The 19652-nt window shown below is 37.3% G+C and overlaps 1 protein-coding gene across 4 annotated transcripts in view; it reads right to left on the bottom strand.

Annotated features, from left to right (window-relative positions):
* Positions 1-19652, bottom strand: part of WDFY2 (WD repeat and FYVE domain containing 2) — a 171507-nt gene that overhangs the window by 69424 nt on the left and 82431 nt on the right. For 2 of the 4 annotated variants that reach the window (XM_074217179.1, XM_074217180.1), the window contains exon 3: positions 14831-14904. The exons of the other annotated variants lie outside the window; for them this stretch is intronic. In XM_074217179.1, the coding sequence (XP_074073280.1) occupies positions 14831-14904 (74 nt within the window). The remainder of the gene's footprint in view (positions 1-14830; positions 14905-19652) is intronic. 4 annotated transcript variants of the gene reach the window in all.

Raw genomic sequence — 19652 nt, 5'->3', positions numbered from 1 at the left:
TGGTCAAAGGATATGAAAAAGTAATTTACAGATGAGGAAATCAAAGTAATCCATAGTCATATGAAAAATTGCTCTAAATCACTAATTATTAAATAAATGCATATTAAAGCATCTCTGAGGTACCACATCACACCTCTCAGACTGGACAATGTGACCAGAAAGGACAATGATCAATGTTGGAAGGGATGTAGGAAATCTGGGACACTAATACATTGTTGGTGGAGCTGTGAACTCATCCAACCTTTCTGGAGAACAATCTGGAATTATGCCCAAAGAGCAATAAAAATGTGCATACCCTTTGATCCAGCACTACCATTCCTGGGTCTATACCCTGAAGAGATCATGAAAAAGGGTAAAAGCATCACTCCTTCCTTTTGGATGTTGGTACAAAGACTATAACCACACACAGATACACAGAGTACATAATCCTAGCAGCCCAATATAGATACTGATTACTGATTAATGAGCAGCTAACTAATTAACACTGTCATAAAATTACTGGATGCATTCAATGAATGATTTTTAGAAGAAACCCACTTTTCAGTTCAGGGATTGAGCCTGACCAGTCAGTTTCCAATGCTACCCCACACCAGCTGAATAAAGACATTGTGTACAACTAACAGAGACAGCAAAGTAGATGGATTTGCACACTGTTATTTACACTGTCTTAAAATTGGAAACCCCTAGACTTCATCATGGATTTTCAGGATTCCAAGGAAAACAGTTTGAGAAATGCTGCTCTAACAAATTGGGAACATCTTGCACAAAGGTCTATCAATGCCTCTTCATAAGATTCAATCAGGAGTTCCACATACGCTGGGATTCTTACTGCACTTCTATCTCTTCCTTTCTGTTCTTATAGCTTTATCTTTGTTAACAACATAAACATTTATTAAATGTCTATCATGTGCTAGACACTAAGAATACAAGGACAAAGTCAATACAATTATGGAATTTACATTCTATCAGGGAGATAAGATGTGTGTAAATAACCATCATCTATCTATCTATCTATCTATCTATCTATCTATCTATCTATCTATCTATCTATCCATCCATCCAATTTCTATGGAAACTATGCTAAGCAGGTTTTCCTTCTTCCTTCCCTGTCTCCTTCTCTTCCCCATTCTCCCCAAAGCCCTTTCTACCCATGATGTTGTTCCATATACCCTTTGGTCAGTGAAAGAGGGAGTATATTTTAAATTACCTTTTTTTTTTTTTTTTGGCGAGGCAATGGGGTTAAATGGCTTGCCCAAGGCCACACAGCTAGGTAATTATTAAGTGTCTGAGGCCAGATTTGAACTCAGGTACTCCTGACTCCAAGGCCAGTGCTTTATCCACTGTGCTACCTAGCCACCCCTTAAATTACATTTCTAAACAGTTCAGATATGTTCCAAAACAAATGATGTGAGTGATCAGCACACAATGACTAGTCACTAGTATTTATTTTTTAAGAAAGATAAAGTGTTAAAAAAAAAAACTTTTGAGAAAAATAATCTGAACAATGAAGTTCCTATTGAAAAGAGGAAATTATATTCAGCTGCTGCCATAAGACTCAAATTCATTATCATGGTTGCCAACCGCAGTCATACTTGTGGAAGTAGATGGTAGAAGATGCTTGTAAGATTTGTGTTGAATGTATTAGATTTCTTTGAATTTTAGAACTGAAAGAGGCCTTGGAGACTAACTCTTTCATTTTAAAGCTAGGGAAAATGATAACTATAAAAGTTAAATGACTAAACAAAGTCATACTTTTAATTAATGACAGAGCCTGGATGAAAATATAGATTTTCTCACTTCTGATTAAAAAAATCTTCCTACTACAGGATAGCATGGATCAAAGGAGATTAGCAAATGGATGCCTGATTCCCAGAAGGGCCTCACATTTTATATGGATAAAGATTAAGAAAAATTGATGTTGGAAGGATTGTAGAAAAGCAGGCCCATTGAGCCATTTATGTCGGTGGAGTTGTGAATGGAAAGCAATTTGTAGTTATACACAAAAAGTTACTAACAGTGCATGCCCTTTGATCCACCTATAACACCCCTAGACCTCTACACAAGAGATTAATGGAAAAAAAGGGAAAAGTCCTATTAAGAACAAAAATATTTACAGCTGTTCCTGGTGGTGGTGGTGGTGGGGGACCCTGGGACTAAGAGGAATGTTTGACCAAATTGTATGAAGTGAATGTAATGCAATACTATTGTACTGGAGGGAAAAAATTATTTCAAAAAGATGGAAAGATATGGACTGATACAAAGTAAAATTAACAGAACCAGAACAATTTATACTTTAATATCAATCAATATTCTAAAAACAAACATTTCTGAAAGACTTAATAACGCCAACAAACTAAATGATCAACTATAATTCCAGAGGACTGATAGAAAAGAAAGTTATTCATACCTCATGACAGAGAAATAATGGATTAATAGGCAGAATAAAAAATATTTTAGATACAAACAAATGTAGCAATTTATTTTGCTTGACTGTGCTTACACAATACAGGAGTTCTGTGTATCTATCTTTTTTTTCCCCCTCCAAAGAATGAAAAAATTTGGGAAGGAGGAAAAAAATGAAGACTGACTTGTGAGTTGGGAGAAGGAAGTAGCAAATGACTCCAATATCTTTGCCAAAAAGTATCTAAATGAGGTCATAAAGAATCAGACGTGACTGAAAAAAATGACTGAATCAGGAAAATGCTATAGACACAAGATGCTTGGCTTCCACAAAGAATATTTCACAATATGTTTTGAAATATTCGTATGAGCAAAACTAGAGTTCATAAGAAATGGTGAAAGGCACATTCAGAAAAACCTGAGAAGACTTGTAGGAACAGATACCAGGAGGACAATTTAAATACTAACTGCAACATTGTAAGCAAAAATTACCCTGAAAAACTTAAAACTCTGACTGGGCAACTATGTGTACATACACACACACACACAAAATTATGTCTTTTATACCCCTTCTGAAAAACAAATTATTACAGGTTAACTACTTCCTTCACCCACAATGTGTTCCTCCATTCTCATTCTCATTCTCATTCTCATTCTCTCTCTCTCTCTCTCTCTCTCTCTCTCTCTCTCTCTCTCTCTCTCTCTCTCTCTCTCACACACACACACACACACACACACACACACACACAGATCTGTGATTTTCTGTGATTTCCCTGGTTCAGGGTTCCCTCTCCTGATGGAACTCAGGACCTGTCTACAACAATAAGTAAGTCTTAGAAAATTGTCTTAGCTTTAGAGAGGTGAAATGACCAGTGTACAGTCACACAGTCACTAAGTATCAGAGATGGGGTTTGAGGCAAAGGTCTTCCTGACTCTAGACTCTATCCATCATACCAAATTTCACTGCCTTCCCCACCCTACCTCTGCCCCTCCTCTCTTAGAGAGAGAGAACACAACAGCCTCTCTCCATGGGCTTACTGTCCATATGCACAGAACAATGTGGGTATGTTTTTTTCATCGACATTTCAGGTTAAGAATGGCTAAACTAATCTCTTTTAAATGATTATGGATTTACTGCAAATATAACACTTCCTATGTATAAAATAATAAGTGCTAGAGATATAAACAGCAAAGGCACCTCCAGTCCCCTTTTGAGAAGGAGGAGGCACAAGTGAAAGTTTTCAGCTCCAGGTAAGGTGGGGAGGTTCCAAGGTCCTGCCTGCATATGCAGTGACAAAGCCGGTGGCCATGCCTTGTCTTCAATGTCATTTTCCTTGGTAAAAGTACGATATCATGGTACCAATCTCTGGACTCTATCTTGACTCCATGTAGCACATCTCTCAGGACGTTCTTAATCCCTGGGTAAACATCCATTTCTCTCCTTTATCCCTCCTTCTTCATATTTATTTCTAAGGCTTTGCTTCCAAGTTGTTTCTTCTATTAGATAAGTAAGCAAGTTGGCCAAGGTGACCAGAGATATAGCAGAGATGAAACTAAAAACTAACTCAACTATAACTCCAATCTTACCACTCTGCCAAAAGAGCTTATTAATTTGAAATTAATAGGAATATAGTATACAAAATAAAGAACTACTTGTTCACTGCACTCTGCACCAGACAGACCACACTTGGACTATTGTGTTCAGTTCTGGGCTCCATTTTTTAGGAAAGACAAAGTGAAATGTATTTAGAAGAAGGTGACCAGGAAGGTGAATGGCCTTAAAACCAAGTCATATGAAAATAAGTTGAAATAGTGTTGTTAAGCCTAAGGGGCTTAAGTTTTTCTATATGAAAGGATTAGATTGCACTCTAAACTCAAAGGATAGAGAACTAGAACTAATCTATGGAAATTTGATGATATAGATTTTGACTCAATATTAATCAATAGGAAGCCTCCAGGATCAAATTAATAACTTCCTAACCCCTGGAATTAAAAAATGAAATGAGTGTGTTGCCTTAGTGAGTTCCTCAACACAGAATGGCTATTTCTTGAGTTTTGTTCATTTTCATGTAGAAAACAAACCATGTGACCAATACAGTCTCTTCCAACTCAGTTCCATTCAGTGAACAATCTCTAATTTCCTCTTATGTTTTCCTCTTCTTTCATTGTTATTCACATGTTTGCTTCCCTCTCTGGAATGTTCTCTTCTCATATCTCTGTCTACTGGAATTCTTCAAAGTACAGGTCAAATGCCAATTTCTCCATGTTTGATTCACCATCCAAAAGTAAGTCTCCTATAGCTTTCTGCTTTACCTAAAATAACATTTGTTAGTGCTTATTCTACAGCTGCTTGCTGGGTACTGTACCTGAATTATGCTATCATTTCAAATTGAATACATTTCAAAGAGAACTCTTCATCTCAAGTGAAACCATGGCATCACTATCTCTCAGTAACCGAAACTAGAAACCTCAATCAACTTTGAATCTCTCCTCATTCAGCATACTCCTTACCCCACCCCCATCTAATCAGTAGCCATATCCTGTTTATTTTACTTTTTTAAAAATCTCACATTCTTACCCTCTTTTCCACCACAATATCTAGGTCTGATCTTTTTTTTCTTACTTCTCTCAACTATAGTAATACCCTCTTAACTGTTCTTATCCATAGATTCATCCCCCAAATCTTATTCTATTGACAAAGTTATCTTTCTAAAAGTTCTAATCATGTATTGTGAGTGCTCCTCCCTAACTTTTTCAAAATTTTTTTTTCCAAGTTCCTTACACTTTATGAATCAGATATAGTTTCTCAGCCTGAATCTGAAGAGCCCCCACCATCTGCTCCAATCTCTCTCTTTACAGACTTTGAAGTCACCTCTTTCCTTCATGTTCTAGTGAAGTTTTGCCAACTTGTTGGAACCAAAATGTGAATCATCCAATTTTAAATCTGGTGCTTATCCTATTCACTATACAACACAGTCCAAAAAAGCTAATGAAATTTAGGATTAATTTAAATTTGCACAAAAAAAAAATCCCTGGTCTTGTCTATCCATTTGCACCTGCTATCCTCTCCTAAGGACTCCCTCTAAATCGCTTCCTGCTGATAACTTGTTCTTTTCAATGTTCAGCTCAGGGGCTATACTTCCTCCATCAAGCTATCTCAATCTCCCTGGCTAGAAGTAATCCTCTCCTGATCAAATTTCTCCTTCCTCTCTAACCTCTCTGAACCTGTCACAATCCAAGCTCTATCAGGGGGAGCAGCAGGTAGAGGATTGACCCTGGAGCCAGGAGGCCTTGAGATCAAATCCACATTCAGACACTTGACTTTTACGAACTGTATGACCTTTGCTAAATCACTTAATCCTGATTGCCTCCCATCCTGGACCATCTCTAGTCTTCTTGATTCATATCTGGCCACTGGACCCAGATAGCTTTAGAGAGAAGGCGAGGCTGGTGTCTTTACACGGAACACACTCACTCAAATCCAATTCATGTGCTTGTCATGGCATCACCTCCTAGTACCATGGCCTTCTTTGAACAAAGGAAAAACACCAACACTTGTGAAATAATCTTTAACCCCTTAATAGAATAAAAACTTCCTGCAGGCAGGACCATTTTTTTTTCTATTTCTATCTCTAGCACTTAGTACAACACCATGATTATAGTAGGAACCAGATAAATGTTTATGGAAATGATGAGTTTGTCAGAAGTGACTACAATGTAAGCAAACAGAGGAAACAGACTCTTTGAAGGAGTCCTTGAGGAGACTGGAGAGCTTTAATTCAAGGTCACTGAAGGCATGGTTAAAATACCATGGGACTTCTTTGACTTTTCCATCATGTTCCAGGAAGATCATGGTTAGAATAATCTCATCATCCTCCAAGATTCCATCAGCCTACAAGATCTTCATCACTATCCTCTGTCTCTCTGCTTGAAGAGTGAGGTATGAACTCCAAATTTCCATTTAAGGAGGAGGCTCAGCCCAAACATCTCATTTCTTACCTGGCTACCCTATTTAGGGACTCTGTGACTTTTCCAAAGGCAAAGAGGTAGTTCAGTAGATAGAGTGTCAGGCCAAGAGTCATGAAGACTCATCTTCCTGAGTTCAAACCTGAACTCTTGATATTTACTAGTTGGTCAGGCATGTCACAACCATATTTGCCTTAGTTTCATCTTCTACAAAATGAACTAGAGAAAGAATTGGCAAACCACTCCAATATCTTTGTCAAGAAAATTCTATATGGGGACACAAAGAGCTGAACAAGAACAACAAATCAACTTTTCTACCATGCCTCCTCAATTTGGGGTATCTTCTCCCATTTGGGAGGCTCTTTTGATATATTGTTTTCTCCAATTATATTGTGAGCTCCTTGAAAGACAGGGATTGTCTTTCTCTTTTTTTGGATATGGATTCCTAGAAATTGCTTAGCACAAAAAGCACATTAATAGAAGGCCCAATAAATGCTTATTGATTGATTTGATTGAAATATACTCTCTCCTGTTTTTGGACTTTGTCCTGATGCCCTGAGTTTTATTCCAAAACAGATAATAACTAGGATCTAAGAAATGTCTGTTAGAATGTGAAAGTGATTAAAATGTCTGTTCTCTTTGAACTGGAGATTATACTGCTTAGGCTCAAGAAGGACAGTGATAAAAAGCAATTTGCCCAAACACAAAAAAATATTTATAGTAACAATAAACTGGAAAAGATGTTCATGCACTAGAGAAAGGCTAAGCAAGTTGTGGTAAAACAAATGTAATGGAATATTACTGCACTGTAAGAAATGATGACCAAATATAGTGAAGGCTGAGAACAATGGGAAGACACAATCTGAACACTATCAGGAAAACAATAGCCATGACCACAATAATCACACTTGGATACTGTCAGATCATCATGACCAAGCTTCGCTTAAAGAAATGAAAAAGTACTTCCCTTCTTTGTAAAGAGTGGGCTATGAGTGCAGAACACTGGATATAATAGTAAACTTTTTCGATATGTAAGTTAGATTTATTGTATTGGTTTTTTTTCCTTCCTCTTGTATTTTAAGGAATGGCTTCACACTAGGAAATATAGGTGATATCAAAACAAAAGATGACATTGCCTATGATGGAAAAGCAATATTGTGTTGTTCATTATCAGGGTATCAGGTATTTTCTCAATTATGTGATTTATTCCAATGAACTCAAACATTACCCCTGAAGTTTTCCCCAACACTAATAAAAATGTACTAAAGAAAAGCTTATACAGAGAACTATTTCATATATTTGTTTTAATATCAATTTACTATGTAAAATTGGTCCATACAATCATTAAGATTTAGACCTACATCTTCCTTGATCTCTTCATTCTGCAGAGAGAACCAACAGGACCAGAAATTAAGCTTTTGGGTCAGGTCATGAAGCTAAATTACTGGCAGATCCAGGATTTGAAACCAGGTGCTCTGAGTTCAAATTTAATTCCAACACAACACATCTCATTTTATTTTGATTTGTCTTTTTGTACTTCACAGATATTGTGGCTTTTTTATTTTGGTTTGTGGCAACTCTGCATCGAGCGAGTCTTTTGGAAGTCATTTTTCCCATAGCATGTACTCTCATCATGTTTCAGCATCACATTTTGATAATTCACATGCTATTTCAAACTTTTTCATTATTATTATATCTGCTATGGTGATCTGTGATCTTTCATATTACTATTGTAATTGTTTTGGAAGACCACAAACTGTACACATATAAGATCAACTTAGTAAATGTTGTACAGGTCTTGACTGCCTCACACCACCGTGATCAGTCAGCAGCCATCAACAAAGAAGCAAAACCCTCCAACAGCCAAACGATTATGGCTCACTAAAAGTTCACATGATGATTAGCATTTTTTAGCAATAAAGGTTTTTTTTGAATAAGGTATGTACATTTTTAAGAGTAACACTTATTGCAAACTTAATAGACTATAGTATAGTATAACCATAACTTTTATATACATTGGAAAACCCCCAAACTCATGTGACTCACTTTATTGCAATATTCGATTTATTGCAGTGGTTTGGACCTGATCCATAATATCTCTGAGGTATGTCTGTACTCTCTCTCCTACACCACACTCATATTCAATAGCAACATCATTTCTATGAACACAGGGGAAATAGAAATAACTCAGTTAATGCTACCACTTACACAAGCTAAAACTCATTAAACCACTTTCATATGGCAAACCAATAACCTAACTTTAAAATATCTGCTTTCATCAGGGTGATAACAAACAGAGTCTGAACTTTGGGCTTTGAAACCCCAAACCCAAATAGCTGATAGACATTCCACAAGCTGACTGTTAAAAGGGAAAAAATGGCTAAAGGATTTCATATTTTAAATGATACCTTAATCTGAATTAATTTTCTAAAAAAATTCTCATTAAAGTCCTTTTCAACCAGTCTTTTGGATGTCAGAAGGGTCACAATTCATAAAAGTCCCCCAAAATTCATATGTCCAATTTGGCTATACTTTATATTATAGCCAAATTGGATTATATGACTTTTTGGAAGTTTTATGAATGTTGCAGACTAAAATTAATAACTGTATCCTTTCAAAGATGGAATTTACACATTGGTTTTCTTTATGTCAATGTTTTTCAATCTTCCACTAAAGTCCTATGTCCATGTTTTATTCATGAGATGGGGGTAAGCCTGGTTTATTAAAGGATGTACCTTTAGAATAGAAACTGGGCTCAGAAAACAGTAGCTCCTCCCAAGATGGAAAGGCTTCCAATACAGACTTAATAACAGCCAGTCCATCTGTTCCCTGAGGCCAGCCAATCTCTCTGGAGAGATTCAACCAATGCCAGAAGGCTGGCCACCAGGTCACTAAGGCTTCTGACTGTAGCAACTCTTGACATTGCCAATAAAAGTGCAGAATGATGATGCTTTATCACTGGTGAATGTTGCCCTCACTGATGAATTCATGGATACTTGTGGTACTTGAGTCTAAGTTCTGGATTCGAATTCATATATGAAATTCACCCTAAATCTTAGTTTCAGCTCCACTGGCTCCACTGAAGCTTTCTGCTCTAATAGGTATTGAAATGTAAGAACCAAATACAGGGAGGTTGTCCTCCACAATATTCCATAGACTCTGTTCTTCAGCCTTTGAATGACCTCCTGATCACCAAATCTAGGGCTCTTTCTCAGTTCTCAGTCTCCCTAATCTCTTTGCAATGTCAGACAAAAATGCCGATCCCCAACCCTTCCATTTGTTTCTCTTGGTTTCCATGACATTGTACCTGATCCTCTTCCTACTCCTCTATCTCCACCACTAAATTTTTTCAGCAGGTTCTTTTATTTTTTTTAGGTTTTTTTTGTAAGGCAAACGGGGTTAAGTGGCTTGCCCAAGGCCACACAGCTAGGTAATTATTAAGTGTCTGAGACTAGATTTGAACCCAGGTACTCCTGACTCCAGGGCCAGTGCTTTATCCACTATGCCACCTAGCCGCCCCCTAGCAGGTTCTTTTATGTATTGCTTATTATGTATTTTTGCTTATGTATTATTACGTGTTTATTATGTATGATTGCTTACATATTTTCCCCAAAGGTTCATTTCTTAGGCACTGGCTCTTCTCACTCTACAGTCTCTTCTATGACATCATCTACTGCTATGACTCCAACTATTGTTTTACTTACAAAACACCACACACACACCCCCAGCAAGAAATTTCCATTTGGCTGTCTTTCTATTACTTCAAACTCTTCCTATCTAAAACTAAATTCATTATTTTCTAACTTCAAAATGGCTGATTTTATTAATTATACTGTTCTAATAATTCAGACTCAAAACATTTTTAAAAAGTATTTCTTTATAAGTGTCTATCCTACTGAGTTTGGATGAATCTCTCATTCTAGTATTTCTTGTCTTATATCTAGTTTATTTTCCTCTTTCCATTACAAATTCAGGCTTTTATCAGGCTACAACCAGATTACAAGTTTCCAATTATTCTCCTTTTTTTGTTCCTCTCTTCACAATTAATTTTACCATTAGCTGTCAAATTAATCACCATAAAGCACTTGCTTCTAAAAGTCACTTCCCTTCTTTAAATTTTCAGTAACTCTTCATTGATCCCAGGATAAAAGTCCATTAGGAGGGAGAAAACAAGCATTTATTAATATTATTTATTATATTACTATGTGCCAAACATTATGCTAAGTACTAAGGATTCAAATGCAATTTAAAAAAGTCTTCCCTCAAGGAGCTAACATTCTAATGGGGAAATGCAGAGGCTGTGAGGGGAGATGAAGATACCAAAATGGAAGGGTGATTCTGAAGTCTGGAAAATAAGTCAACTTAGAGAGGAATGAAGGTAGGTTGGCCTGTTCTTCCTTCACAAGATGGGAGCTTCAGAGGAGATTATGCCACTAATAAAATATGAAAACTCCTCATTTGTATAATGGAGATAAAAATACTTCCTCTAACTTACCTAGCTCACCAGATTATTATATGCAAGGGAAGTACTTTGCAAATCAAAAAGTTTTGGATAAATATGGGCTGTCATTATTATTACCACTACTCATTAGGCATTTAATCATTCAAGTTATGTGACACCCCATGCATCTGATGTTAATGTTTACCTCTACTTAACTTGGCACATTTCTATGCCTTGTCTCCCCAATTAGTCCAAATAATTTATAGGTGGTGAAAATCAATTTCTTTGACAATGACATAACTTGAAGTCTAACTGGAAGGCAAAGCAAGAACAGTTGCATGGATGGAATTTAGAGGAGCAGCAAACCTCTTTTTATGCCCTAAGAAGCTTAAGATAATACCTTACACAGAGTGACCATTCAATAATATGTTAATTGTTCTATATAAATAGAAACTACTTTGACATGAAAATGAGCTATGGGAGTCATTAGCTTCCAGTTCTAAAGATTCTGAAAAGATTTCTGAATGGGAAATAAGCTACTCCACATTCTCCACCACTAACTGTTTTTAGCTGCTGGAAAAACTTGCTTCCTTTAGAAAAGTTACCCAATTCTGAAAAAGATCTTTGAATAAGAACAAAGGTCTGTTAGTAAATCTTGGCAGATCTAAATATATACTTATGACAAATTTCTAGTAATTATAAGAATATTATCACAAATTAATTAAATACACATATAATGCTCCTTATGCTTTAAAATGGTTCAAACTCTTTAATCTAACCCTTCACCAGGGATGATGAAAAATAGTTTAGGTTTTTAATTTCTATGTTTCTTCTACTTTGAGGCTCTAGCAGAGGTCCTCGTTACAGTGAAAAGGTCAAAAATGCAAGAATGCAAACAACCCTGGAAGTTTATTAAAAAAAAAACTCCAGAATAATTTAAAACTTGGCCTTAAAAGAGCCTGAAAACTATCTGAAAAAGTATCACAGATATGGGAAAATTAGAGATACTACTGTGTGTCTCTTGTTCTCCTTAGAACCGTGATCTATTCAAACACACAGGTGCTAACAAAGAGTAAAATAAAAAAATAAACAATAAATAAATAAATACATGCATACATAGTGAATTGAAATTGACGTCATGGAAGCCTTTCCTTTGTTTAGAGGGAAGCATTATTTTGATTTCTTTGTTTTAAATGAAATAAGGAGAGTGGTTATTTATCTAGAATACCTATTACCATATTTATGGAACAGAGTATAAATGTCCTTTAAAAAGAATTTCTCCTATTAAATGAAATACGCATAGATCTCTAGAAAGTTAAACTTCCAGAGAACATTCAATTGTGAGGCACTCTCTGTGCTCTTCAGAATCTGACATTATGGGTGCCTACTAATTACTGAACAAATTATGAAACTTCAAAAAGGTAATGGGGCAGCCTCCTCATGTTTCCTTAATTCATATTATAATAACATAGTAGAAGAGGTACAGTAATGTAAATTCTTTATCAACACAAATGAGATGTTTTTAGGCAAAATTTTGATAAAGGAGTCAAAGGTGTTCTTCAGAAGGGCAAGTTTTCATTTCCTTGAGGTGAAAGGGAGTAGACTTGGCACTGTAATCAAATTTCCACTGCTTGACAAAAAATGCTGACAGTCCACAAGGAAGGATGCAATCTATCTCTCCAGTCTTTTTACATACTACTCTTCTCTGAGTGCTTTCAGATCTAGCCAAACCAGCCTTTCTGGTTGTTCCCAACACACAGTCTTCTATCATTTCCTCTCTCTCTCTCTCTCTCTCTCTCTCTCTCTCTCTCTCTCTCTCTCTCTCTCTCTCTCTCTCATGGATTCCTTTTGTACATACTTATATAGGCTTAAGTTTTCTCCCACGATATAATGTAAGCAAGTTGTGGGTAGGAATAGTTTTGTTTTTCTCTTTGTTTCTCTGAATACTTAGTAATGGACCTGGGGCACACAGTAGGAGCTTAATAAATTCTTATTGATGGCTTCCGATTGGTGAATAACTTACTTGTCCAAAAGACTGACTGATAATTCCAAATCAACTGATCAAGGATGTGTTATGTAAATTAAGAGTAATTTGCTGACAGCAACACACCAAGCAACACTTTTTAAAAAGAAAGGAGTCTACTATTGTTTTCTCCTTTTTTTGACTAGCTACAAGAGACTATTCTTTGTTTCATTTCTTACCTAGCCTTATTCACTGAATGGGTATTGCCTTAGTCAAATTAAGACCTGGGAAAAACCTTAATTTAAAAAGGTCAAGGCCTCCCTCTGCATCCAGGGTCATCCTCCAGTTGTCCTGATAGATACCTTTGCCATTGCACCCAGATAGCTCTGGAGAAGTGAGGCTGGTGACTTTGTATAGAGCCTTTCACTTAAATCTAATTTACTTTCAAGTCATGGCACCACCTCCCTGATGTCATAATCTCTTCAAAAAAGAAACAAAAACAACCTAATGGGTGAGAACCTCTCCTTTTTCTTTTAAGTTTTTTGGCAAGGCAATGGGGTTAAAGTGTCGAGCCCAAGGCCACAAGGCTAGGTCATTATTGTCTGAGGCTGGATTTCAACTCAGGTCCTCCTGACTCCAGGGCCCGTGCTCTAGCCACTGAGTCACCTATCTAATGTGGGAATCTCTCTTCATCGGATGGCTAGATGGCGAAGTGGATAGAGCACCAGTCTTGGAGTCAGGAGGACCCAAGTTCAAATCCAGCCTCAGACACTTAATAATGACCTAGCCATGTGGCCTTGGGCAAGCCACTTAACCCCATTGCCTTGCAAAAAACCTAAAAAGAGATAAAAAGAAAAAGAGAATCTCTCTTCACCAACAACTCTTAAAAACTTTTATTGTTTTTGAGGTCCATTTCATCATCAATAATTTCTTCTACATTAGCTTAAATGGTAGAAAGACCCCATCTATAAATTTATATATTCACTCATTTCTTTGACAATAATCATTATGAAAGTGCTTTAAAGACTATACTGTCTCAGGCTGAATTCACCCCCTTTTTTTGCTTCCTTTTTAGTAAGTATTTCTGTTCAAGAATCCAATTACCTAGGGGCAGCTAAAAAAAAAATCAATTACCATCCCTGTCTTTGGGAAAAAAGATCATATAAGCTTTTTGAGGACAAGTTGATGATCTTTACAAAGCCTAAAGAACCCATCCTACATAGCTTTAAATATCTGTGGATTGCTGAGATATATCCTGGTGCATCAACAAAATCTAAGGAATATTCCCAATTTTTTAACGTGTCTTGCAATCACATGTTGTTCTGAATATTGAATCAAATAATTTTTACTACATATCTAGATTTACTATGAATCTTTATCATAGCTAGGCTGGAGTTTAGCTACTTGGTATACTTTCACAGATGATTATCTTGAATTTTAAATGCAATTTTTAAAAGCATTTCCACAAAACCTAGAAACAACAAGCCAAGTATTCCTCCTGGATGTAGCTGACAGACCAAGTTACTGTAATTTCTATGCAAACAGTTGTCTATTCACATGCCTTAGGGAGTTGAGAGGCAAAGAGGACAGAAAGGAGGTAAAGGGGAAGAACCCAGAGTACCAAAGTCAAGATCAGACATGCTGATCTAAGGGAGAAATTTGCCTTGCATTCAATTGCTGGTGGGGAGAAGCTTATGACACCATGATTAACAATCTGATCAAAGCTGCTAGGCTCACAGCTTGCTCTAACTAATATACAGATTCATGCAGTTCACTCATTTGCCTAATAATGCCCCTAATCCTAACTAGCATGTACATGGTGAGTAAGTCAAGTTGAAACCTAGCCAGCATTTAAAGAAAGACTGATTACAACTCAGCCTACACACACAATACCCTTCTGAACTACAATTTGCTACACTGCAATTTCCACATTCGTAAGCAGGAAAATTAATGTTAACGTAAAGGAAAAAACCCTAATAAATAATTTCTATCTTAATATATATATATACTTCACAGGAAGGGAAGTAGTACAACTAGAAATCTTATTTATATGTACTTACTGAGATTGTACCATTGTCTAGACCTATGGACAGTCTTCTTGTTTCCGGGTTAAAAGACATGCATGAACATGGAGCTGAAAAAAATGAACATGTTGATGATGTTAACAAATCTATGATTTTTATGGCTTCTGGGGTGCCTAACTAATTCTACAGGGGGGATTTTCTTAATAAGAAAAAAGAAAATTTTGACATTTTCCTAAAGTACAATTCATTCACACTCGAGTCAAAACAAAATGAAATCAGCAACATCAGATATTCCTACTTCCATTTCTTTACCCTTTTAGTGAACCCTTAAAGCCAACTTCTGGGAAACCAGAACATGGCTCTTTCTCTCTGCTTTCTATCAACACTAAATAAATGAATACTGCCCTCTTCCTCTTCTTGTTAAATTCTGCTTAATAGGATTATAACCATCTTTTAGCCCTCAAAATATATCCCTTCTACTAGAACCCAGTCTTATACAAATACAATCTATCATGTCTGAAATGGAAAAAACAAAACAAAAAGAGAGAGAAAGAGATGTTACTAATACTATCATATCTTTAACAGTAAGGAAATCCAGACTTTATATCTTTCCCATTTCCCCTATCCCCCCCACCCCCGAAACAGGAACAATTTGGAGCTGATGAACTGAAAACACAGTTCAGAGCAGCTTACTGAATAAAAAGTTTCAGAAGCACACTGCAACTGAGGTTTCAATAACGGAGTCAAGGCCTGGGCCTTGGGGTGGGGGGGAGGGGAAGAGTGATCCTAAATGGCTCAGTACAAACTACACACAACAGAGGGAAACAAGGAAAACAAGGTCCATGCCAGAGTCCATGACAGAAAGTTCCACCTGCATTAAGTTTCAATCTAATTATTCTTGCTGATGAATTTGAATAACTTAGCTATTGTTTGCTATGTGATTAAATTATCACACATGCACATACACATTCACATGTATGTATATATCCATGTACTTACCTACCTACTTATACCTGTATCCTAAGGGGCTACAATCTAATATCCCAAATATATTCTAAGAACAACATAATTTTAAAAAATCTCCATTATATTCTGGGCACCCCGAGAGATAGCAGCAGAAGCAACAATCAAAGAGTACTTCTGTTCTATTCCACACATAGCTCTCCGAGTAAAATTCTAAAGAAATCCAGACTGAAATCCAAAACCGATCTTTAGCCTTAAAGCATTTTCAATAAGTTACCTCAAGCGGGTTTTCATTTTTTGGCGGAGGAGGGGGGAGGAAATTGGGGTTAAGTGACTTGCCCAGGATCATACAATCTGTAAGAGTCTGAGGTCTCCTGACTCCAAAGCCAGTGTCCCCAAGTTGAAGACTTTTAATCTATGGAGTGTTTCCAGTTCTTTAGAAAGAATGACTTCATAAACACCTAGTACTATAACAAAAGACTATTGTTTGAGGTAGATCTTAATTCTTTTCAAAGGCATACAAACAGGAATCTTTTGAATTGTTTAATCATTTAATTTTTTTATTTTGATCATCTGGCTATTGAACATTTATATTAAAACCTACAGAAATACAGACATGAAATACAAAGAGAAAAACCAAAAATTTTAACTCTTGATGCCACTAGCACAATCAAGACATAGAGACAATATGCTGAATAGTTGAATATTTCAAGTAAGGATCTAAGTATCTTTGTCCTACAAATTATGTTGAAATAATTTCAACACGAGCATTCTTTAGTTGATATAACATAAATTCACATCGCATATTTTCTAAATCTTCTACCACATGGATTCAAACTCTCTGGAAGACAGAGGCTGTTCCCCTAAGTTGCTCTTTATAGCTCCAAGACCAGGGACAGGAATTCTTCAGCCAAGCTGAACAAAGCATCACCTGGACACCCTCTCTGGCCCATCCCTACAGTGTTCCAATATATGAACCTTTGCTTAAAAAGGAAATGAGGTTCTTCCTGGCCAGGGTGGTCTCAAGTGGTTTCAGCCTCCTCAAGGAGCTGTTTTGTACTGCTTAAACTTTTCTATGAAATGATAAGAAAGTTAATGTGAAGAGAGGACTGGAGATGGAAATGTTGTGGGCTCTCAGGGGGTTCTTCCCTTTTTTCCCTGCCTTCTCACTCTTCCCAACATAGGTGTCCAAAGAACAACAGAATGCCTCCAGTCCCTGGCACAAGTCTCTGTAACTACCCTGAAGAAGAGGGGTTTCTCCTGGCCTACAGTTCTGTACCCTGAAATAGTTCTGGGAAACTCCCTGAATCACTCTGGAGGTGGGAGTCCAGACAACGAAGTCTTAGAGCTTCGTTTTTAGCATCTGCTCCATGGCACTCAAGGAAAATCATTCCAAGGTGGACCCTTTGATTTGAAGGCTGGTTCATTCTGAGAGAAGAACCATTGCTAATTAAAATTGATGATTTATTCCATACTTAGGTAAGGACTTAGGTTGCTTTAGGGCCTAGGGTCTTTGACTTGGGCACACTGGCCTCAGAGAACCTGCTCTAGGACCAGTTAAGTCTAGGAAAGTCCGACTTTCTTCACTTATCCTAAAAGAAAATGTTAAGATGACAACATTCATCGTTGGTACTGCTTTATGTCCTCTACTCCTTCTACTAAGTGGGGTAGCAAGGGGGTACAATGGAGTAAGGAAGTCATGAGTTCAAATTCTGCCTCAGATATTTCCTAGTAGTATGACCTTGAACAAGTCATTTAACATATCTCCTCAACTGTAAAATGGTGATGATAATAATAGAACCTACTTCCCAGGGTCATTGTGAGGCTCAATGTGATCATATTTGTAAAAATACTTAACACAGTAGCTGGCTCATAGTAAATAATATTATTCTCTTCACCAGATGACAAGTGCCCTTTTACTGCTCTCTGGTGGACTAGAGACCTTAAATGTGAAATCCCAAACAAGCACGATATTCTCAGGCAACCAAGCTCACCTCCCACCCCACCTCCAAACTTGGGTAGAAGTGCCTAAAAATCCAAGGATTCCTTTATACCCATCTCTATCCCAGTAAGAAAATCTGAGACAGCTACCTAAAGATTAAAGAAATTAAATAACTTTTCACCCAAGTATCAGAAGCATTATTCGAGCCTGTGCCTTGCCATCTTCAAGTCAGTATTCTACTCTGCCTTCTGAAGTCAGACATAGGAACTAAACCAATGACTTCATTGGCATTTAGAAAACTCAGATAAGGAAACCCCCTGCAGGCTGACACTCTCTCTACAGCTGCCCTGAGAATTCAGGTGTTGTGTGATTTGCCCAGGATCACAAGTCTGTATTTGTTGGAGATAGATTTTTGAGTTGAAATGTTCCTTCCTCTTTCTCCATTAAAATCACACTTTTTATGTCTCAGCAACTCAAAAACCAGCTTCCTGATTTTCCAGATTTTAACATCTAGCTAAAAATGTTTAAGTTGAGAGCAAATGACTTGAAAAGTTACTCTTCTTAGTAATATATTTACATTTTAACAGAAACCTTTGAAACTGGAACATCATGATTCATAAGACTGACCCAAATGACAGGAATTTCAGAGGTTCTGAGTAAGCCAGTGGGGAAAATATTCCTAATAGACAAGTCAGAGAATCAGATTTAGAACTGGAGGGAATCTTAAAGATCATCCTGTCAAATCCTCATTTATATAGGTGAAGAAACTGAGGTTCAGAGAGTGAGTCACTCAAATATCACATAAGAAAAGAACTAAATGTCAGAGAGAGGATCCTATGGGTGCCAATGCCTCTGCCCTCTACACTAGGCTAATTTTGGAACCCCTCCAAAAGGTCCCCTCCAATGGTCCTACCAATTGTTTTATCACTATCAGACCCACAACACATAGGTTACAATCTGATAACAGCATTGTGTTATAGTTCCCAGATCAGGTACATTTGTTATCTTCTCAGTTCTTCACTCTACCCCACCCATTATCTAATCTCTGACCAAGTTCTGTCATTTCTTTTTCTAGCATCTCCCTTCTCTCCTGGCACAGTGGCACCAGTCCAATGGGGGCCCATACCACTTCAGGTCTGGATTATTACATTAGCTTGCTGGTGGTGGTCTATAGGCTTCACACCTCTCCCAACTTGGCTACCCAAGTGATCTTCCTAAAAGCACAGGTCTGATTCCAACACCCCTCTTTCCAATAAAGTCCAGTGGCTCCTATTACCTATAGGATGAATCTCCCCCCACCACCACCTACTCTTTCAGGTATGTTAACTTCCTTGATGTTCCACAAGCACAATAGTGCATTTTCTCTGACTACTGCCCCCCCAATTCCCCAAGCTGTAGAATAAATTCCTCCTTCATCTCTTACTTCCTGATTTCCTTCAAACCCAGTTGAAATTCTTATTTCTATAAGAGGCCTTTCCTGAGAACCTTTAAGTGCCTTCCCTCTGTTGTTATTGCCAATGTAGCTTGTATACACATCTTATTTCTACATAGGTGCTTGCACCTTTTTTCTTCTTTTGAAAGGCAATGGGGTGAAGTGACTTGCCCAAGGTCACAAAGCTAAGTAGTAAGTGTCTGAGGTCACATTTGAACTCAGATCCTCCTCACTCCAGGGCCAGTGCTCTATCTACTGCACCACTTAACTGCCTCCAGTTGTTCACATCTTGTCTCTCCCACTGGACCATGATCTCCTGGAGAGCAGGAATTGTCTTTAAATTTTTTTTTTTGGAGAGGTGGAACTTACCCTGGTATACTGTAGCTGTTTAATAAATGCCAGCTGAATGAGTGATTAGAAGGTCAATAGTGAGTGAAGAGAGGCTTGTTTGTTTTCATTACCTAAAACACTTGTGGTTGCTGAAGGAAAAAGAAATGAGGGAGATAAGGCCCAGCTTCCAG

The sequence above is a fragment of the Macrotis lagotis genome, chromosome 1, assembly GCF_037893015.1.
Source record: "Macrotis lagotis isolate mMagLag1 chromosome 1, bilby.v1.9.chrom.fasta, whole genome shotgun sequence".
In the NCBI taxonomy this organism is placed as follows: Eukaryota; Metazoa; Chordata; class Mammalia; order Peramelemorphia; family Peramelidae; genus Macrotis; species Macrotis lagotis.
The sequence above is the reverse complement of the archived record's forward strand: the minus strand, read 5'-3'. Positions and strand labels throughout refer to the sequence as shown.